The sequence below is a fragment of the Xylaria bambusicola genome, assembly GCF_022495145.1.
Source record: "Xylaria bambusicola strain CBS 139988 unplaced genomic scaffold F5B22scaffold_17, whole genome shotgun sequence".
Classification (NCBI taxonomy): domain Eukaryota; kingdom Fungi; phylum Ascomycota; class Sordariomycetes; order Xylariales; family Xylariaceae; genus Xylaria; species Xylaria bambusicola.
Window position 1 is genome coordinate 365,749 of NW_025953570.1, and position 21,559 is coordinate 387,307.

A 21,559-nucleotide genomic window follows, 5' to 3' on the forward strand; every position below is an offset into this window, starting at 1 on the left:
CTGGGGTTGATGGATGAGCTGGGTTGTTGACAGCTGAACCACTAACGGGACAAGCTCTGTAACAAAGGACTCGAGGTAGCTCATCCAGCTTCGCTCTCTGCAAAAGAGGTCCAGACGAGTATAGAAATACCAAAGCCAGCCAGCCAGTATTTTAGCAGCCCAAGTACATCTATATGATATGCCTATATGTAGGAAGTAGGCTCTCCTCGAGATGATGGCGCACTTCCCACGTGGATTTTTGGCGAAATGTATCCTTCAAACAACATATATATGTATATACTGGTATGTAGGTCAATTCGGAATTCCCGAGGTCTTGGCACTGTCTGCTTCAAACCACCTGTTCTGCCGATTACATCTCCATCGCATTCAGCATTCAAGAACAGGTGCAGTCGGATGATTACCTACTACCTACTTATGTTCGCAAGTAAGTTCATGTGTAAACACATTTCTCAATAAACAAATCATCTTCTCTTGTGAGGATCGGAATCAGAACTCAGTACCTACTGTCCACTACTATCATAGATAGGTGCCTATTATAGGCAGAAGAGTAAGTGCATTGAGAGAGGGGTATCGTCTTCAACTAAAGCGGGATTGGAGCATTATCGATAAGCGTCATCCTCCTGGGGGCTGATGCTGTAATCCCCGTCTTCGCTGTTCCATGGTGCTCTAAGTCCGATTGCCTACCATGATTACCACGACAACTTCATAGCCTTGCTCTTCAACCGTCTTAGTACCTTTGCATGTGCAATCCGAAAACTCAAGACTCAACTGATTGCCGGCGTATCTGGGAAGACACCTAGATTCTCCAGACAGGTCGACGCATGGAACGTGTTGTTGTAACATAGCTCTCTGTGTCCGTTGCTCTTATCGCGCCATCCTGTACTCTGGTTGTTTAAGTTTGGGATGACGCTCCCGAATCCTGAGCCTGTACCGCCAACTTCCACGACGAGCTCCCACCATGGACCCCAATGAGCAGCCCGAGCCCACGCTGCCTCCTGCTGAGCAGGTACGCTGTTCAATTTCAGCCCTTCTTGTACCCGGCATTTCCATGTTAATAGTTGAATAGATGCGGCAGAGGAGGCTCGCGAAGCTGGCCAGTCTGAATCCTGCTCCTGCTCCTGCCAGCCCGGCGCCTGCTTCCGAATCACAAACACCAAATCCAGCCTCTCAATCAGCATCACACTCCTCGCCCTCTCCCTCAAATCAAAGCCAACCAATTCGCATCGCCCCAAAGTCGGCACCAACAAGCTCTTCCCCCCAAAACCCCTTTTCCCAACTTGCGAGCAAGATGGCAGAGTCTGATGAAAGGGCCTCTGTTGACTCAGGTAATACTCGCAGTGCCAAAAGACCCACGACCACTGTTGACGCAGACCCATCAGAAGCCCTTCCAACGAAGAAGGCCCATGCGGCTGCGGCCGGAGAGAGCGTAGAGGACTGGGCAGATCGCGTGCTCAGCGATGTTTTTCTTGTCACTCTTGACGAGAAGAGAAAGACAGACCTGAGGGGTGCCGAGCTCACCTATCTTCCCGAATTGAAGGCAGAGCTTGAGCAGTCCGGAGAGCCCGTCAAACTCACCACATCCTCTATCGATGCCGCCCTTCTCGAAGCCGCAAAATATTGGTCAAAGAACAAAGCGCTTCTCGACTACTTGTTACCCTGCTGGAAGCGAGTAATGAGAGCGAATAGGCCCGCTCGCCGACCATCTCCTGAGAGAGAAGCCGTGTTGCACGAGGCTAAGCGTCTTTGTATGAGCAACTGTGTTTTTGCCCTTACAATGCCGGAATATTTTGGGTAAAGCCTGAGCTGCATGCTTGAATTTGTTTTATGTGCTAATCACTGCTGCTAGACGGGATGGTAACCCCAGCCACGACTCGTTGGTTCCTTACCTTCTTCGAAACCACGATAACGAGGACGGTGTATGCTTAGACTTCTTTACGGAGGCTGTTTCACGTATCAACGAAGACGATACTATCGCGCCGGTTTTCACTGAAGCACTGGCCACAATAAGTAGTCAACTGGCTAAAATGACTATGAACGATAATTATAAGCCTTATATCAACGTGAGATGAGGCTAGAACCACCACAGGTAGCGAGTGCTGATATTGCTAGTGTCTTGTGAACTATTCACGGTTTCCTCCTCTACTTGATGCGCTCGCGCAGCATCCCAACTTCCAAGTCCGGCCAAGACAAGATGCAACGAAGGAGGAATTGGCCCTGGCAACAGAGACAGACACTATTCTTGGACCTTTTTTCCGCATTTCGCCTCTTCAAACTGAGGTGACCAAAACCTACTTCGCCAATCCACGAACAATCGATCCCGGCCATGTTAAATCCTCTCAGGGAGCTTTACAGATGACACTGAAAGCTCATCAAGGGGACTTGATAGGAATCATCAATGCCTTTGTTCGTGCTAGCCCCACTGCTAAGAATAGCACACTCGATTGGTTTGCTTTCAGCTTAAATTCGAACCATAAAAGACGGGCGCTTCAGGTCAAGGCCACTGAGGTTGCCTCGGATGGCTTCATGGTGAATGTTACTGCCGTGTTAGACAAACTTTGTGAGCCTTTCATGGACGCTACGTTCTCTAAGATAAACAAAGTCGATCTCGACTACCTTCGACGAACCCCGCGAGTGGACATGAGCGATGAGACAAAACTGAACGCCGACCAAGCTACATCGGATGCTTTCTATAATAATAAGGTGGATGGATCATCGAACTTTATCTCCGAGGTTTTCTTCCTAACTCTAGCAGCGCACCACTACGGGCTTGGTGCCACAAATTCAAAACTCAAGGATCTTGATAAGGATATTAAGTACGTCGAGAAAGTGATCAAGCAGATGGAGGAGCAATTACCCAAAGTGCAGAACGTAAGCATCCTATCAGTCATTCGTCTAACTCTGGTGTCCATACTAAGCCTGCCAGGACCCCTTTCGATCCACTGTCGTCAAACAGCACATTCAGACCGCTGTAAACACCGTAGAAAAGTATATTGCCCTGAAACATGCTATTCAGGCGGTTGTCCTAGACGAGGGTATGCAGACCTTGTCATTGCAGTTCATGCGATATGTTGCTGTTTGGCTTCTGCGAACTGCGAGTAAATCGGATTATAAGCCTGGAAAGCAGATTAGCCTTCCGCTTTCAGCAGACAAACCTGAGGCTTTTAGCTGCCTACCTGAATACGCTCTACAGGACGTGGTAGAAAACTTCAAATTTGTCTTCCGGTATGTGGCATTTGAATGTTCATTGATTAACATCTAATTATTTATCAGATTCGTGCCAAATATTCTCATGTCAGCAGTTGGAGACGAAATAATTACTCTATGCATTACCTTTCTACGATCGTCAGAATACATCAAGAATCCTTACCTTAAGTCATCTCTGGTCACGCTACTCTTTGCAGGGACTTGGCCAATGTACCACTTGAGCCGTGGTGTGCTTGGAGATTCTCTGATCAGCTCAAAATTTGCTAACGAGCACTTGCTTCACTCGCTAATGAAGTTCTACATTGGTATGTCTAGATAGTCGTCATTTGATTGCTTGCGCTGATGAGTTATAGAATGTGAACACAGTGGTGTTAGCTCGGCATTTTACGACAAGTTTAACATTCGCTACGAGATCTTCCAGGTTATCAAAACGATTTGGCCTAATAATGTATATAAAGAAAAGCTCAGCCGGGAAAGCAGGTAAGTTGAATAAACTCAACAACATAATAGCCTCTAATTATTCCTCTTAGGGTCAATCGACAATTCTTCGTACAATTTGTCAATCTACTTCTTAATGACGCAACGTATTTGTTGGACGAAGCGCTGACAAAGCTTGTCAAAATACACGACTACCAGAAACAGCTCCAGAATCAGGGATTGTCCCCGGAAGAGCTCGAGAAGGTCAGAACAGATTTAGAGCAAGCCGAACAGCAGTGTCAATCGTGGATGCAACTAGTGAACGATACGATGGGGATGATGAAGCTCTTTACCGAGACACTCCGGGACTCTTTCACCATGCCTGAGATTGTTGTCCGGTTAGCGGGTATGTTGAATTACAATCTTGAGTCATTGGTCGGTCCGAAGCGTGGTCAACTCAAAGTTGAGGATGCCAAGAAATACCACTTTGACCCGAAGACACTACTGTCTGATTTTATCGATGTTTATCTCAATCTGGGTCCTAAACCTGAATTCGTCAAAGCCGTCGCTTCGGATGGTCGCTCTTACAAGCCAGCAAACTTCGAAGCAGCAGCCCGCCTACTCCAGACCAGCCTGGGGAAGCCTCCCGAAATGGTCGTCGCATGGAATGATCTTAGAAAACGGATAGCCGACGCCAAGGACGAGTTGGATCAAGCAGAGCTCGACTTAGGCGATATACCGCCAGAGTTCGAGGACCCTATTATGGGTGATCTGATGTCCGACCCGGTTATTCTACCATCGCGACATATTATGGACCGGTCCACCATTGTGCAACAACTTCTTTCAACCCCCAAGGATCCATTTTCAAATGTCCAAATGACGATCGATGATGTTGTGCCGGCAGATGACCTACGGAAACAGATTGAAGCCTGGAAAGCCGAGCGCATAGCACGCGCGAGGGAAAAGGCGAAGTTAGGTGACTCGATGGACACGAGTACTGGATGATTATAAATGCTCACCCACAAGGCTGGATCAACCCAATCTTTTGAGCATCAGCCTGACCGGAAGTCTGTCACATAATGCTGTTGCCGCTGTATAGCGATCCGGTCCCCCTGGCAGTAGAATACTAGTGTTTGGCATTGCTCTCATTATTATCCTTTAGATTAGAGTCCATTGATCATAGAACGGGACAACGGGCACATGCAGCGAGTAATTCATGAATACTCCCTAGAACTTGGCGTATATGCCACCATTGGAGCTGATATGTTCCTAAGCTTTGAATGGCTCAGGTTAGGATTACTAGCAAGATGATTAGTCAACAGTACAATATACCTGATGAGATGAAGAGACGCCTGCGAGGAGTTCACGATAATCATAGCCCGCGCAGCAATTAGCCCATAGGATGGGGCATCCTAAGCAGTAGAAAGTCTTGTTGTGGTGATGTAGTTATCTGCTACCTCTGGTCAAAGGCCCAAGGAACATATGTCGAGTACTGCTTGAGACTCAACCGTAGCCCTGTCACTCCTAACCTCACCCAAGGCTTTATCGGGTTACACAATTACTGTCTCGTTTTACATCGTGGATCCCTGTTCCCGTAATGCATATGATAGATTGTCTCCGCCCATCCCTTAATCCCACACATCTGCACTTTGTACGCTCGCATCATGCTGCCAGAGAGCAGAAGGAGCGAAGTGTTCCCATGAAAATACATGCTCGTACACTCGAGACTAGTTTTCTAACGAAAGAGAAATTGATGAAAAGAGAACATAACTCAAGGTACGTGAACCACGCATTTGTCCGACGGGTTAGAGAGTGGAGCTTTGTTGATGCCCAACTCATACTGCGTCGAGCATGAACTTCCCACGTAATGCACAGATAGTTCATTGGTCGGTTGGACTCATCCTATGTGTTTGTTTATCCTGCTGCCTTGTCTTGCGTCTTGCCTACTGGCTGGCTGATCAGATCATTTGGGAGACGTGCAGCATTGTTTGTTATGCATGGGAATGTGGGTAGGGAAATAGGTATATATATGAAAGAACGCTTCGCTGGTTCCGTGGAGCGCTCAACCTCCTTTCTTGCGGTCCTTCTCATCTGGTTATCCTACTCTTCATTCATACATGTATTGTACACTCCGATCCCGTCTATCGTAATCCGCGCTCTGGCTTTCATACTCATCATCGTGTGTCTTCTTCCAAGCCTAGTCGTTCATAATGCCGAAGTGGCCCTCTTTGGTTCCCCTTGGCCGTCGCCTGCCATTGTTTTCTTCACCAGCTGGTTGAGATACGTCTCCATCGAGCATAATTTGTCCGCCGCAGCTATGTTCGATTTGATATCTCCGCCTTGAGCGACCAGCCTTTCGGTCGCCGTGGAAGGGCCTCGGGCGAGATAATCTCTTAGCATCACGGGTCCTAACTTCCTATGACTGGCGTTAGTCACGACGGAATTACTTGCTCTTCCTTTTTCAGTCGAACTTACTTCGAAGCAGAGGTCTGTGCCATGTCGACTTTGTCTGACATTGTTTCAGTAGCCCGGATCGTATGATGACTTCTAGTTGAGATTGCTTCGTTGTTTTTCGAGTGTTGCTGTTCTCTCTCAGATTCACGCTCTTCAACTATCAGAATCCCAAACACACACACACACACACACACACACATATATATATATATTCATATCCATGTCATCTCAGTCTCATACTCAGCACTCACAACCTACCGAGCGCCTCCGCCCACATCGCATCGCGCCTGCGTCCTACCCTCAGGGCATATCGCGAGCGAACCTAGACGTCAGGCTTTCAGCCTCAACTTTGACGTCATCCTGGTGTCTCGCCAGGTGTCCTGATAGCCACGTCGCCTCCATGTAAAGTGTATGTGAGGGGCTTCACCGAAAATGTTCGCGATCACACCTGTCGAAACGCTGCGCGCAGAATCTGAAGGGACGAACTACTGTTTAAACGCTCTGGCGCATTTCTCTATTACGGCGCGATATCGGGCGCCCGTATCTACCGGTATGTCCGACTCGGGTAAGTCTCCCATGCTGTGCGCGCACCAGTCAGCCTGCTTCCACCGGGCGTTCTCCCGCTGCATGCTTGATTGGGCAGGAATCTATTCATGACCCCCGTGCGAAGCAGAGCAGAGCATAGCAGAGCAGCAGAGAGGTTTGTCCTATGTACATACGGTACGTCTCCGCATGTCAGCGCGGTATCTGCCTTGCGCAGGCGTTACGCAGGCACGTGTGCTCTGCGCCAACACCCCTCCTCCTCGAGTTTGCGCCGCTGCGCAAAACTACAATGAGGGGCAATATAAATATCCCGCGCGGGCAAGACTGCTTTCAGCATCCGGATAGCCACATTGTTCTGTTTCTTCGTACCATTGATATCTACTCGAATCCATCTGTCTGGATTTGGCACGTACCTTGACAAGGAGTATTTTGTTTTAAAATTGACGAACTCATTCTCTTGGTTTCCCCCCTTTCACTTATGGGATAAAAGTGTACCGCAATCTTCCAATCCCAGTCCTTACAGACAGATCGCATGATTACCCCTCCAAGGCTCAAGACACTCTCTAGATTCGCAGCGAACTTCACCGTGATGACTCAACGCTGCCCCTAGAACTAGGCCGTGAACTAGACTAGGAGTTTTCTAAATATCGTTGATGCATTCCCTCCCGCCTCAGAGATGCTTCAAAGACCACGTGATATACTGAAAACTGCCGACAAACTTTTACAAATCACGTCCAGTTTTCCCTCTCGGGATTATCATAATATTCCTACCTCAGGCACTCAGCTCTTTAGACGCGGTCACATACATTGCACTTTCGTGAGTCTTCCCTTTCCTGCCGTGTAGTCATTTCGTGGAACTGGGGTTCATAATTGAGCCAGAGTGTCTCATAGAGGCCTTGTTTCCTGCATCTGACATGCCATTCGAACTTGCGCAGAAGAGAGATGGCTAATAGTGAAATCTGCAGTGGGATAAAACAACAGCGCAGCTTGGGGCTAGGTGGGAGAAGACGAGTTAAGTTGAATCTCAAGTCATTCACCCTCCGTGTACCCGATGTCTAATTCCTGGGCTTGGAGTGCTAACCATAGTGGCATACAGTTGCTAAACGTCGAATCCATAGCCTCAAGCGAAGCATGGTCAAGCATTTGGCCACCGAAAAGAACGTAGTATCTTGTCCTGCTGGTTCGAAAACGAAGGCTAGCTCGACAGCGGTAAGGCATTCATTCAATATATTCAAGTGGCGAGTTGAGTTCAGCAGAGAAGAACTAATAGAGGTACAGACAACACAAGACTCGGTGTATGGCGGCGGGCCATGCCTGAGAGAGATTGGCGTATGCAAGGATAATTTCAATCAAGTGTACGTCGGGCGAGATCAGGGAAGTTCATCCGGGCTTGCTAGAAACACCGATTCTAGTAAGTATTTATTTCAAGACGATAACGCGCTGCAGTATAACGATCAATTAAACAAGGCCTTTAACGCTAGAAAGGTTGTCAAAAGACCGTGAATCAGCTAATCGAGATAGGAATTTTGCATTTCCAAACGGATTAAAGAAACGACGGGGACTACAATTACTTAGTTCTTTCTTTAATCCGTTTGGAAATGCAAAATTCCTATCTCGATTAGCTGATTCACGGTCTTTTGACAACCTTTCTAGCGTTAAAGGCCTTGTTTAATTGATCGTTATACTGTAGCGTGTTATCGTCTTGAAGTTCTTATAGGCGTAATCTGTTCGGTCGATCGTTATATCCCGATGTCTTGAGGTCTTGACGTTCTTGTAGGCATAATGGAAATGCGAAAGCTGACCACAAATGTTATAGTGGAGCGAAATAAAGGGGCTATCGCTGCTCAAAGATCCGAAAACGGCCGAGAAGACCGGGAAGGGGAGAGACGACTGACGCCAGAGGAATACATTACCCGCAGAAAACAGATTGCTGTTGAAAAGGTAATGAGTAGCTTTCAAAGGTGGCTAGACAAGAGACTCGCGATCATTTCCTACACAATTGAAACTTCCGAGGCCTCGGACGGCGCCGGCGCCGGCGCTCGTGGCGCTGGCTCACAGAACAAGGAGGCGGGCAAGAAAATGTCTGGGGGTGCGAGTAATCGACCCAAGCGCCAGTTCTGTGACGACGACAATGCAGACGACCTGCCAGGGGAGGACGACAATGGACAAGATAGGGGAGGAAACAACAAGCGCGCTAAAAAGGGTAAGTCATGTTTCCCAGGCTGCTGGCACCTGTGTGTTTTTTCGAGGTAATTAGAAAATTTCGCGACCGTCGTGCTAACTTTTACTTCGTCGAAGACACTGACCCTGAAGAGGTAAAGCTAGCCTGTCCTTTTCATAAGCACAACCCGAAAGCACATAAGAAACCTGTTTGCATGACGGGAGGATGGAAGTCAATCCATCGGCTAAAGTACGTTTATTGAAACAGAGAACGGCCTTCATTGCATTGTTGCTGATGGAGGATCTTTTGTAGGGAGCATCTATACCGAGTGCACCTGCTACCAAAACACAATTGTGCTAGATGCTGTTCCTCGTTTGCGGACGATAAGGAGCTCCAGGCACATTTGCGAGCTGATGAGCCATGCAAGAAATCGGACATAGTCCCGGAAGAAGGTATTGATCAGGATACGGAGAGAAAACTTCGGGAAAGGAAAAGGCACAACTCGAGCCAAACGGAGACTCAGCGATGGAACGAGATCTACTTACTGCTATTCCCCAGCACGGATCGTAACGCGATCCCAAGCCCATGTACGTTGACTTGGAAGATGTATGAGTGTTGTTTAATGAGAGAATGCTGACGTGTTGGAGATCCCGATTACGACGCAACTACCACACATTCCAGAAATTTCGAACGCTATAAGCGTGTGGAGAAGCGCATTAAGAAGGAGCTCCCGAAGCTCGTAAGAAAGGGAGTAGAAAGGAAATTTGAAAAAGTCGAGGACGAAATGTTGCGTGGCTTTGATGATGTTATTCGTCACTGCCTTGCTGAGTTCTTCAAGAACAACATGTCTCAGGACGAAGGATCCTCAGTGGCCACTCCCCAGACAGCATCGAGGGCCACTACACCAGGCTTGACGTCGCTCGAGGAGCCCTGTGTGCCATCATTGGAGCCAAGTTTCGAGCCTCAACTCGACATCGATTACATTTTCAACAACCCTGACATGATTTTCAGCTGTGACGTCGATCTTTTCAACTACAACCCCCAATACGGCCTAGAAAGTGGTTTAGATGAATATGGCGTAGACAAGGTATCATCTGACTCGGGGTACATGTCGACGACGCTATGATGTGTCTTCGTTGAGGATACTTCTTGGATCATGGTGTAAGACACCGGTCTATAGTTTCTTCTGTCATCAGACTCGTGGAAGCAGTTTCTCCTTTGTGCCGTACCTGTCTTTGAATAGCAAGTTCGTATTGGGGATACTCTGCCTTCAAATCTCTTGTGTTCAATCTGCACCTAGGGTCTAGGTGTCTATATTCCAGGAGTTTATAGATACGCTTCGGTTTACCTCTCGATACGTAACTAGTATAGAATCGAGTAGGGTTTATTTGAGCTTGCAAGTATTTCCATTTCACTTTGAGAGGAACTAGGTGATGATGATGAGGACACGCCATCATGAGAATGAGGGCAAATTTGCCAGTCTGGCATAAGTGATTCAATATTGACCAGAAATTCGTCGAGACAGGAGGTTGCTGTCTAGAAGAGAGTTTCGTATGTTATGCTGCTGCATCTTTTAGGTTTGTGATAAAAACAGGAGTCATTGATGCAGCACGCACATGACCCATGTTGTGGTGTAGCACTGACTGACTAAAGAAGGCAGACGGGACAAGATAAAGGGCGAGCAATGGCACCACCGGTAGGAGGGCTATAAGTGGCCTTTGATTGTCCATTACATGATGAAGGCATGGGAATTAGGATGCGGCTGTACAAATGCGCAAAGGTTGTTGGCAGACCATGTGAACAACTATGTGATGATAATACGTGGTTGTTCTGGTTGGGCGAGGGAGCCAGCTGAGAAGCAGAGAATGGTCCGTCAAGAGCGAGCACTTAGCAACATCATCATGACGGGATAGTATTTGAAGAAACGAACTCAGCCAGACATGGAAAGACACATTACTTACAGTGCCTACATGTTGGTGGATGCCGTCGGTCTGATGAAAGTGAAGTAGGTAGGTACGGTGATGGTTGTTGACCTGTTCTGGCTGGTGGCTTGGTTTGAGACATGTGGCGCAAAAAAGATGAAAAAGAAAGCATATAGGAACGCATGTGACGTACCTACATAGGTATATTCTGATCAAGTTTTAACAAGCTTGACCTACCCGTACATTATCCTTTCACATCACCTACCGTACCTACGTTGCTTCTAATGTACAAAGTAACATTGAAGGACCTTAGCAAGAGGGCATATCTTGGATAGAAAATGTGGTAGGTACCTACCTAGAATCCTTAGGTACAGTGCCGAGGTGCCTTGACGATACCTAGATAACTTATCGCGTGGTGTTTGATGAGTCCCACCACCAAATAGGTATAGACGCACTATAAAACTGCCTACTTAGGTAGCTGCTAGTGTAAAGACTTATCTACATAGGCGTAGTGCTCACCTACACACGGTATGTACTTATCTAAGTAGGTACTCTAAGTACTTTACTGTAGATACCTATGAAGTAGTGCCCCTAGCTGTGAGTAGGTTGACATACCTGTGAGTAACTAATTGCATGTATTGACAGGAAAAGGCAAAGCGTACTAATCTCAAGTAGACGACGGAAAATTACCCGATCCAAGGGATATATCCCCATAGATTTCAGGGGGCGTTTGCACCATTGGTGGGATGTCAGATCCATATATTCTCCTTTCACAGATCAGACACACTGCAGACTGCTTGCTTCAGGTACCTACCTACTTACATATACCTACCTAGATATAGATACCTAGGTATGTCAATGAGTCTTGGGTCTGTGTCGCCCAAGAGTTCAAGACTAGAACTAACTGTCTGCCCAAGTACATAAGGTAGTAGTAGGTATCTAGTACTAGGTATGTATGATTGTGATATAAAGATGAGGTACGTAAGGTACCTAAGTAGGTATATACCAACCAGGCGCTCAGATCAGTTCAGCCATGGTACGCCAACCTGGGACTAGGTAGGTAGTACGTACTAGTGCTAGTGCTGTAGTTACTGGGTAGTACCTTACATATGATACATTGCACATCCTGGTTACTGTATGGAACATCTAGTAGTTGTACCTAATGTACAATACCGTAGGTACATGGTGGTGGCTACAAACCTACATTTGCAGGTAACTATGCCATACTTACAGCTTCAATAATGTACGCTGGCCGAACCATTGGATTAGATAGGACTGCCTGCGCACGGTAGGAGACGACGGGTGCGCGATGCAGACGCAGACAGACAGGCTTGGATATATCGATGGTTTTGGTGTAGGTAAGGAGGTACATACGAAGTAGGTAGATTGGAAAAGTTGCCTACATACAGTAGAACCAACATCCCAAAAACTCGTGATATTCAATTACAGTTCGCGCCAATGTGCGCCCATCTTTAAACTTCGCCTACCGCCAACGCCTGGCTACATCGGCTACATCCTAACATCGAGCTCGATATCGACCCTCTCCCGACATACCTAACCTCTTAATCCTAATCCCTACTCCTATGTAGGTATGCTCTGAACTGCGGTCAATTCTACGTGACGGACCCTCCTGACTTGCGGCATCATTGTTTCTCAATTCGATACCCCCGCCACGTAACCCAAGAAAATAATTTTCCCTTCCTTTTCTCCCCCCTACCTTCGTCACATGTGTGACGTTATCTCGGTCTTATGAACCACCACTCCCTTAGCTAAGCTCAAGCAATCCTCAAGCAATCCGATTTGCGCACAGCCATATCGACATCAGTCGCAATACGAGGAGAATACCATAAAAGGACCTACCGATACCAATGACACCCGAGTGAGATTGACCCCACGAATTCTGTTTGGAACCCCGAGGGTGTCTCGTTTTGTTAGACAGGAAGGAATACAACCTCATCTCGAGCGATCGACATCTCGCTACTGCAGCGCGCACCACCTCGCACCACCTTGCATCGGCACACTGAACATAACACAGCATAATTACAATACAATACGCGCAACCCTACTCGCGAGCGAGCTTGCTTCAAACCACTTGACGTCGCCAACGAGAATCAAGCCGACGCCGCGGCCGCCTCTGCCTCTGCCTCTGTTCCCGTCTCCGCGCATTCCCTCCGTTGTTACCACTCGCTCGCTTGCCTGCAGAAAATACCGAGGCATAGCTTGAACGCTGTCTCCGGACTTGACGCCCGCCTGATGCGGTTGACCGACGCGCAGCCTCTGTGCGACCAACTACTCCAGCTGCCCCAATGCCCTGGCGACCCTTACCTCGTATCGCCTTCGCCGTCGCAACCTACCCCTTCGAAACTAAAGTCGAGAACGAGCTGCCCCTCGAGATTGGCGATGATCTCTATATCATCGAAGAGACACTCGATGGGGAGTGGTTGCGTGGTTACCTACTAGCGCCCCCATCCCTTCTCGCCGGCCTGACATCAGTCAAGGGCCAAACCCTCGAGGCCCGCGTCTTTTCAGGCATATTTCCTCGTAGCTGTGTGGAGATTCGTGAAGTACTAGGAGAGGGCGAAACTACTGAATTACAAAATGGCAGTGCCTTCCTTCAGAGAAGCGGGAGCGATCAGGATGCGTCACAGCGGTACAGCGACTCGGGCAAGAGTGGGATTGCTTCAACTAACGGGAAGCGAGATATAGGCGTGGACGGCAACACAGCAAAAGGCCAGAGTCAATCTCAGTTGGAAAGAGAATCTACGAAACTCACGAAGCTATCTAGGATCGTGGGCACAAATTCGGCATTCCAGAAGCCGCCTGCGCCTGTACCCTTCCTAAGGATGGGAGATGAGTCGCCAGCGTCTATTAACGAACCCCTCATTGACGAAATTGCTTCCTGTCTAAGAGAATGGCACTCTACGAATTTCCACGAATTACTCTTAACCCGACAGTATACGAAACTTGAGAGTGTGTCACAACTTATCCAGACGATCGACTTGGCCAGGCGCCAATTACTGCACAGCCTTCTTACGGATCGTGAAGCTGCTGCTCTACGAGTAAAGACTGTCTGGGACTTGGTACGCGGAAACAAATTGTGCGGCGGGGAAGTTATTGTGCGCGATCCAGCCCAGCGAGGGAAAGTCCTGGTCGGTGATGATTCTGTCATAGAAATTACTAGACTACAGTCTGCCATGAGCCTCCTCGATGAGCCACCTCTGCCTCATGTGGAGTCCATGTCCCTACACCACTTTATGGTGGATGTGAAGAGCTTTGCTGGATCCTCAAACGAGCCCGCTACTTTGGATCTTTATTTGGTGACAAAATCAGTTGGGGGCTCATTGACTACGCTTACGGAGACATTTACGGCTGAGGTGCCGTCTGGTGGCATTATCGGCTACGCGCCACGGGATTCACAAATGCGCACTTTGTTCACAGACCTTACATCGGCTGATATTGGGGAAGGGCCGTCTATGGATTCCGAATTTTATCTTGTTGTGAAGGTCCGCGCACCACAACAGATCATTGCTGGAAAGCCTTCGTCAAGGTCTGGGTCCTTTGGACAATCAACTCCATCTTTCTCCAAAGATAAGCCGCCCTCTTCCGCCGGACCAAAGACTTCTAGGAGAAGTTTGATGTGGGGTTCTACAAGATCAGCGTTCTCTAGAGGAGGACTCAAGCTTGATGCACTTTCCGAACATCCCAACGAGCGACTTCAAAGCAATGGGAATGTTTCGACGCGTGACGGTATAGCCCCTCCGAGTACCGCAGGTTCGGTCTCAGGACGCACTTCCATGGAAGGCCCGCAGCAGGTCCAAATTGCCGCCAATCGGCTGGTTGGCGTGGGCGTGCTCAATCTCAAATCCATAATGAAAGAAGGAGAAGAGTCGGAACAAGTAGTCACTATCTGGTCCCCAAGCTCAGTGGCAAGCCCGGAACCACTCGAAACATCTAAAGGGTGGGACGATCTTATCCGTGATGCACTAGATAGCGAGTCTGGCCATTACGAGAACTCACGAAGGGCAGAGCGATTGCTTATTCATTTCAAGTCTTTTGATCACCCTGATGCAGATATCCTTATTAAATCTACTCCCACGCTGCTATCTGGCATTGACAAGACCAATAAAATGGGGTTCTCAGGGGCACCGACAAAACCACGCTCTGATATCTATATTACTATCAACGAGGCTTTATTAGCTCGACAAAATCTGATATCACGGTATGGAGGTAGCGCCACTTCCATATCCAGCAATATGCTCGGAAATAACCTAGTTGTGTCAGTCAATGTGCGACGTCAGTCTGGGGAGCGAATAGATTCCTGCATATTCCCGTCTTCAAACTCACAACCTTATACAACTTGGACATCTTTTGCTGTCCAACGTGGCGAACGATGGAGCCAGACTTTACGATTATCTCTATCACCCCCTGATGTTACCACCTCCCATGTTGTGCTCACAGTATCAGAACTACCGAATACACCTTTCGCCATGGCGTATCTACCCCTTTGGGATCACCAGGCGTTCATGAGCGACGGCTTGCATTCGCTGCTGTTGTATAGAGTTGACGAGCATACACAGAGTGCGCAACCTGACTCTATGGGCCGAGGCGGATATCTGTCTCTTCCTTGGAGTGCCCGTACTGATTCCTCAGAGGTAACGGGGCCCCTTGCAGTTCTCCGTGTGGAGACGTACCTTTGCAGCACCAGATTCTCCCAAGATCGTACAGTTCTCAGTCTACTAAAATGGAGAGACGGCCCAAAAAGCGAGGTTTCCACTTTGCTACGCCAGCTGATTTTCGTTCCAGAGATCGAAGTTGTCAAACTCTTGAATGACGTCCTCGATGCTCTCTTCAGCATTCTGGTCGAATACCAAGGGAATGACGAGTTTGAGGATTTAGTTTTCACCGCATTAGTGAGGGTACTAGGAATAGTGCATGACCGGCGATTTAATGTGAGCCCTTTGGTCGACCTCTACGCAGAGAATATCTTTAATTACCCATTTGCGACACCTTGCCTCGTCAGGTCGTTTACACGATTACTGACCAAGCCCACCGAGCCAGAGACAGCCCGGAAACTTCGCGCCACACTGAAAGTTGTGCGGCACATTCTCAAGTTTATAACTCATGCACGGGGACAGCAAAAGGCCAAGGAAGCCGGAATTGGGATCACCGGTTCTACTCCTGGCTTCACTAGGCACCTGCAGAGTATTTTTAAGGCTCTCGATTCAATGATGCGTAGTACCGCACCAGTGTTAGTGGGTAGCCAGACACTCGCTGTTCAGCATTTTCACACGTGGTTGCCTGAGCTTGCAGGCTTGCTTACCACCGAGGAGATACTTCATATTGCCATTGACTTTATGGATTCCTGCGCTTTAGTCAAGGGGAAGCTGGTACTTTACAAACTTATACTAATAATTAATTACTCAAAACTGGACCTTTTCTCTCAGCCTGAGCAGCGTTCAGCCCTAAGCGCCAACACAGTCAGGTGGATTGCCCCTCATTGGGGTCAAACTGACGAGGTCACACAGCAATGGAGAGACCAGGTCAGGCTGTGCTGCTCAGTGTTGGCAAGTCAAATCCCCTACCTCAACTCAGAGATTCCTGACTACATACCGAAGATAGTGGATTCGTTCTTGGCCATCCAATCCTCTGAGCAGAAACCAAAGGATAGATTTTCGTTCCTTTTCCCCACTTCATATCCGTTCCCAAGCAAGCCCCTACCAGGAGATCCAGTGAAATTCGACGAAGCCCTAATCGAACTTTCTACCTTACTATCTGCATCATCGAGCTCACCTAATGGGATGCAGCTCGAGCTGTCTGTGGATGACATCACGGCCGTACTGAAGAATACTCTTCAAGTCCACCTGAGCATTTTACAGGGCGAAGCATTCCCCTCGAATTGGCTTAGTGTATATACCTACCACCACAAATCCACCATGAAGATGTTGCAGTACCTCGCTGGCATTCTTCTAGATTCAGCTTTACCTCATCCTGATGATGCCGAAGATTTTGACACAGAACTTTGGCGCTTATTCTTCATGACACTGCTCAAACTCGTAGGGAGTGGATGCTTAGCACTTGAGACTTTCCCAGAGCAGAAGCGAAGGGCTGTCTGGAAAATCGCCGGTGACGTTCGAGAGCATGGTGCTGAACTGCTTAGACGAACCTGGGAGGCCGTCGGCTGGGACACGAGTGCTGATGAACGGATGCGCTATGGACTCTCGAAAATGGGCGGCTACCAAGTCCAGTATGTGCCAAGCCTCGTCGGCCCAATCGTTCAGCTTTGCCTGAGTGTTCACGGGGGTCTTCGAAAAGTGGCAGTGGAGGTCCTGCAAACCATGATCGTCAGTGAATGGACTCTCAGTGAGGATTTATCTGTCATTCAGACCGAGTTGATTGACTGTCTGGATAAGTTTTTCAAAGATCAGGCAATGACCGAGAGCATTATGCAAAAGCTCTTCATTAGTGAGCTACTCGAGTGTTTCAATCCGCTGTCTCGTATTGAGAATGATCCTCTCTATGCTTCTATCAGGGAGTTGATCGACACACTTGACGTCTTCTTGGATTTGTTGGTAGCCGCTCATACTGGCGATATTAATGGAGAAGCTTCCAGCCTTATGAACCGCCTTGAATTAATGGAGTTTCTTCGAGACATGCATAAAGAAGATATTTTTATTCGATATGTGCATCACCTTGCGACATTACAACGTGGCATAGGGTATCATACAGAAGCTGGCTTGGCGCTACGCCTGCATGCAGACTTGTATGACTGGGATCCCACTACGTTAACACCTGCGTTGCCCGAGCCACCTTTCCCAGAGCAATCACATTTTGAACGCAAAGAGCACCTATACTTTGAGATGATCAAACACTTCGAAGATGGAGAAGCATGGAGCAGCGCCCTTGCTGCCTACAATGAACTACGAGAACAATATGAGAGCAATATATTCGATTTCGCGAAGTTAGCAAGGACAGAGAGAGCCATTGCCACGATTTACGAAACTCTAGCCAAGGGCAATAGGCTTTTGCCCAAATATTTCAAGGTTGTGTTCAAAGGTCTCGGCTTCCCCCCCAATATACGGGACAAAGCCTATGTTTATGAAGGTTCGCATAGGGAGCGGGCTACTGCTTTCACAGATCGCATGCAGGAGCAATATCAAGCTGCACATATTCTTACCAACGGAGACGTCGATAGTGAGGTTGAAGGACAGTACCTGATTGTCTCAGCAGTTTCCCCCCATCGCGATTTACGGCACCAAGTCTTCCAGCGCGGTCGTGTTGCACAGCCCATACGCGATTTTCTTCTTTCGAGTAATCCTCAGACATTTTCCGTATCTTCCAAGCGGAACACAAGTGGACCTGTAGAGGAACACTATGCTGAAAAGATTGTCTACACCACTAGTGAAGCATTTCCCACGATCTTGAGACGGAGTGAGATCATCGAAGTTGAGCATATCAGATTAAATGCCAAAGAGACCGCATTGGAAAGAATCGTGCGAAAAACCCAAGAGATGACGGCGGTTGAACGACAGTTGGCAGACAATGGAGGCAATAACGATCTAGCCCAGCTGATGGTTGGTGCAATTAGTGTATCTGTTTTGCCAGAATCGGAATCCAGTGTTGCTTGCTATCGAAAGCTACTGCCTGTTGTTGACTTAGAAGACCCGGACGAAATGAAACCCGAGCTGAGTAATCAGGAAAACGCAATCAGGACCGCACTGATTGATCATGCTATCATGATCAAGCGTTCTCTTACAAGCTTTGTGGGAAGCTCAAATCAGATTCTGGCTAAGGGCTACCAAGATCTGTATCCACGTAAGTAGACATAATGGTTAAATGTATCAACTCCTAATTTGAATTGCAGATTTCATATCAACCTTCGCACCAGAGATAGCCATATTTGCGCCTCCTCAACCACAGGGAGATGCTATCCCTGGGAGTTCGCTGGGCTGGCAACGATCGTCACCTACACGGGAAAGTGGGCAGTTCAAAGGAAATATACGTACTTCGTTGACCAATGGTACCGCCATTGTGGAAGAAGCGTCCACTGTGCAGCCAATAGTCATGCGACAGCACGGCTCTCGACTCAGTTTCCTAGGTGGAAAGCCAAAGAGCTCCCAGCAATCAGGTGGGGAAAACTCTGGTTCAACACTCATGGTAGGAGATGGCAGCGAATCCAATAGTCAATACAGCAAAGAAAACCTAGGCCGGGTATTACGAACGCAGTCAATTGATACCAGTTCAAGCACCAACCATCACTATAGGAGCAGTGTTGATGCTGGACCATTAGCGTCTGTCTCGGACCGTTCGCGCAAGAGTAGGGAGATAGCTGAGTTTCCCGAGGGAGATTTCAGCCGAGGAGAAGGCGGTGTTCTGAGAATCAATTCGGTGAGAAAACGACTGAGTATATTGAAGCTGGGGAAAAAGCCGAGCAGATCTAATGGGATCATGGGCGGCCTGAGCGAAGAGCAATGATCACTGAGGGCAATGCAGAGATGAGTTGTAGAATATCCCCAGCACCTGTCCGTTGATGAACCGCGACTTTAGGCTTTAGGATACCAAAGAGTTTTGATATGAGACCAGTCCAATGGGATGTATACAATAAATGCATAGGCAGCGAGTGCTCTGCTTGAAGCATGGTCGACAGGGGCCGTGTTGTTAGTCCAGGGCGAACATCAAGCACACAGATGGTCCAGTTGGAGAGCTATTGTGTAAATATTAGTGCAAATCTCTTTGTCGGTAAATTATGGCAAACCACATATTGCGCATAGGCTTGTATAACATACGAAACTATTCAAAAAGCTTAATTTGACGTGTTTGTAGAGATACATACGCACTATAGTGCCGGTTACGGTAGATAGGCAATTCTTGAACCCATTTTCTATGACACATAATATCCTTCCTTGGCAACGAAGATCTGGGTTCAGAGAACCATGACCGAGTTCGAGCGACGAGGCTAAAAAGCAAAACCGGGTTAAATAAATTGCGGCATGAAATTGCTTGCATGTATCGTCAGCAGCGGCCGTTTCTCGACAGTTTCTTATTTATTCGCACTCGTACTAAGAACTGGGATAAGCTGCTGACTGACTGACTGACTGACTGATAATCCGGGTCAGCTTGGTGTATGTTAGAAGAGACAGATCATTCAAACCCGGGCTACCGGTGTTTTTTGGATATTATCCTCTTATGCATATTTCCATATATATGTAGTAGGTTAGTGTATCTAGACCGGCGCGAATGATGCAAGTTCTACTGGGAATGACGGAAAACCGTATCGCGTCATTTGCTTCGTGTTTCACTTTTTTTCAAGAGGCGCGCTTGATTTACATTACACGGCGAGCTGAACAGGTAATCGCATTAATAGATAGTACGTAAGCACATGAGGCGAGTATCCGAGATTGACAGCTCTATATTTATATCCGCTGGTCGTGGCATTCCAAATACGGTAAGTACCTATATCTCATCGTCCTACGCTACTGTAGGTCCCTTCAGCCCTGTGGCTATAGGACGTGCTCATGAAACGTATGTTCGAGACGGGATAGTCCGGGTATAGTCTGGGTAGCTGGTGATGGTGGTGGAGCGATGGGAATAATGTGTGATGTTGGTTGAGACGCGCGGCGGTTGCGTTGGTGTTAGGGTTTGATGTGATATGCGAAGATGCGGCGACGGCGAATTTATCACGTTCCTACAATGGTCAATGATCTACTGACTTTGCTGTTCGGAGAAAAGCACGGCGTTGGTATCAATATACTGCAAACGGCGAGGAGATGCCGGATTTCAGTAGTGAATGAAATGATATAATAGTTGAGTAAGACTTTGCTTGGCTTTGCTGATATGTGGTGCCGTTTAATTAGGATGCAGGTTAGTTGAACAACAATCTAGTGCACGATGCGTGCATGTAAGAGGTAGAGAGTATTTAGTCGTCAGATAGACAGGCGAGCTACTTACTACGCGCGCAATTACATCGTAGATATATGTAAGTATGTACAAGAAAAGGGGTGAATAGGTAGCTCCATCGTCGCCGCGGTAATGCAGATCTCCCCTTTCGTCCCTATCTAAGTGGGCAGGTGAAGAAGGCATGTTGGGAAAAATGAGCCTTTTCTTCTCTATATATTTCGACCCCTCAATATCCATCCCTCTCTCTCTCAATTCTCCTCCCTAGCGCTACTATATTCAATACCTACTTCATCTTGCCGTTATTATCGATACGAAGAGATTGAATACTACTACCGGTATGACTCGTATTGAGACTTTGGAGCAATAAACCTATTCCCTGACCAATAGTAAAAGGGGTCCTCAACGACAGTCCTAACAGAGCTAACATGAGGTTTTGCTCGTTAGTGGATGGGGAACCGGCCCTCGTATCATCAGCTAGGGCTCATTGTAGAGTAGCGGCTATCCCGCGTCCCAGCCTAGTGTACCTAGTAGAATGAGCTGAGCTGGTTATTTCGATAGGCGTATTTCTGGGCTTATCATGCAGTAGCGGTCTCACGTCTTCATCACGCTGTCAGATCCCCCATGCGACTTCTCGTTCTGCGTCACTAGTGTAGCCTCAATGTGTCGTGTCGTGTTGGTCTTATCGTGGTGCTGCCAGTCCGACCTTGCTTGAAGCCTGTACTACCTGCGACGAGCGCCGTTGTAAGTAGATACTGTACGAAGTCCCCATCTATGTTGGCATGTTACGGTAGTTTACACTACGCTATCTAGCGCACAGCACAAGTCAGTCAGTCCCTGGTTCTTCATTCGCTCAAGGTGAGTGACACGGGAGGATTGGTGACCTGGTTAGCGAATGGGTGCCACTGGATTGCTGATCTACCGGCTTGGCAGGTCGGGGGTTACAGAGATAAGGTAAGCGGCCCTG

At 47.9% G+C, this 21,559-nt stretch overlaps 4 protein-coding genes across 4 annotated transcripts; all 4 read left to right on the plus strand.

The window, feature by feature from the left end:
- Positions 1-678: 678 nt before the first annotated feature.
- On the plus strand, positions 679-5,020 carry F5B22DRAFT_604140 (ubiquitin fusion degradation protein 2). The gene is made up of 8 exons (XM_047974779.1): positions 679-1,006; positions 1,067-1,791; positions 1,847-2,060; positions 2,110-2,868; positions 2,924-3,222; positions 3,271-3,509; positions 3,558-3,684; positions 3,735-5,020. Exons 1-8 carry the CDS (start codon positions 959-961, stop codon positions 4,624-4,626), a joined length of 3,303 nt encoding a protein of 1,100 aa, XP_047831424.1. The 5' UTR covers positions 679-958; the 3' UTR covers positions 4,627-5,020.
- F5B22DRAFT_604151 (uncharacterized protein) lies at positions 5,021-6,299 on the plus strand. The gene is made up of 2 exons (XM_047974780.1): positions 5,021-6,037; positions 6,097-6,299. The coding sequence occupies exon 1, from the start codon at positions 5,615-5,617 to the stop codon at positions 5,963-5,965; it is 351 nt and encodes a 116-aa protein (XP_047831425.1). The 5' UTR covers positions 5,021-5,614; the 3' UTR covers positions 5,966-6,037; positions 6,097-6,299.
- Positions 6,300-7,749: 1,450 nt separating this feature from the next.
- Positions 7,750-9,905, plus strand: F5B22DRAFT_635938 (uncharacterized protein; the record flags this gene model as incomplete). Its single annotated transcript, XM_047977216.1, has 6 exons — positions 7,750-7,827; positions 7,897-8,029; positions 8,435-8,821; positions 8,917-9,028; positions 9,092-9,366; positions 9,427-9,905. The coding sequence occupies 6 exons, from the start codon at positions 7,750-7,752 to the stop codon at positions 9,903-9,905; spliced, it is 1,464 nt and encodes a 487-aa protein (XP_047831426.1).
- A 2,650-nt stretch (positions 9,906-12,555) lies between these two features.
- Positions 12,556-19,331, plus strand: F5B22DRAFT_118218 (SH3 domain-containing protein). Its single transcript, XM_047968863.1, has 3 exons — positions 12,556-12,580; positions 12,737-18,513; positions 18,563-19,331. Exons 2-3 carry the CDS (start codon positions 13,008-13,010, stop codon positions 19,171-19,173), a joined length of 6,117 nt encoding a protein of 2,038 aa, XP_047831427.1. The 5' UTR covers positions 12,556-12,580; positions 12,737-13,007; the 3' UTR covers positions 19,174-19,331.
- The last annotated feature ends 2,228 nt before the right edge of the window (positions 19,332-21,559 follow it).

What these genes read in the sequence shown, in the direction of transcription:
- F5B22DRAFT_604140 (XM_047974779.1), top strand. Translation starts at nt 959, where the DNA reads ATGGACCCCAATGAGCAGCCCGAGCCCACGCTGCCTCCTGCTGAGCAG. An exon ending in ACAATGCCGGAATATTTTGG is followed by an intron (nt 1,792 to 1,846) that starts GTAAAGCCTGAG and finishes CACTGCTGCTAG; the next exon opens with ACGGGATGGTAACCCCAGCC. An exon ending in AACTTCAAATTTGTCTTCCG is followed by an intron (nt 3,223 to 3,270) that starts GTATGTGGCATT and finishes ATTATTTATCAG; the next exon opens with ATTCGTGCCAAATATTCTCA.
- F5B22DRAFT_604151 (XM_047974780.1), top strand. Translation starts at nt 5,615, where the DNA reads ATGCATGGGAATGTGGGTAGGGAAATAGGTATATATATGAAAGAACGC.
- F5B22DRAFT_118218 (XM_047968863.1), top strand. Translation starts at nt 13,008, where the DNA reads ATGCCCTGGCGACCCTTACCTCGTATCGCCTTCGCCGTCGCAACCTAC. An exon ending in CTACCAAGATCTGTATCCAC is followed by an intron (nt 18,514 to 18,562) that starts GTAAGTAGACAT and finishes TTTGAATTGCAG; the next exon opens with ATTTCATATCAACCTTCGCA.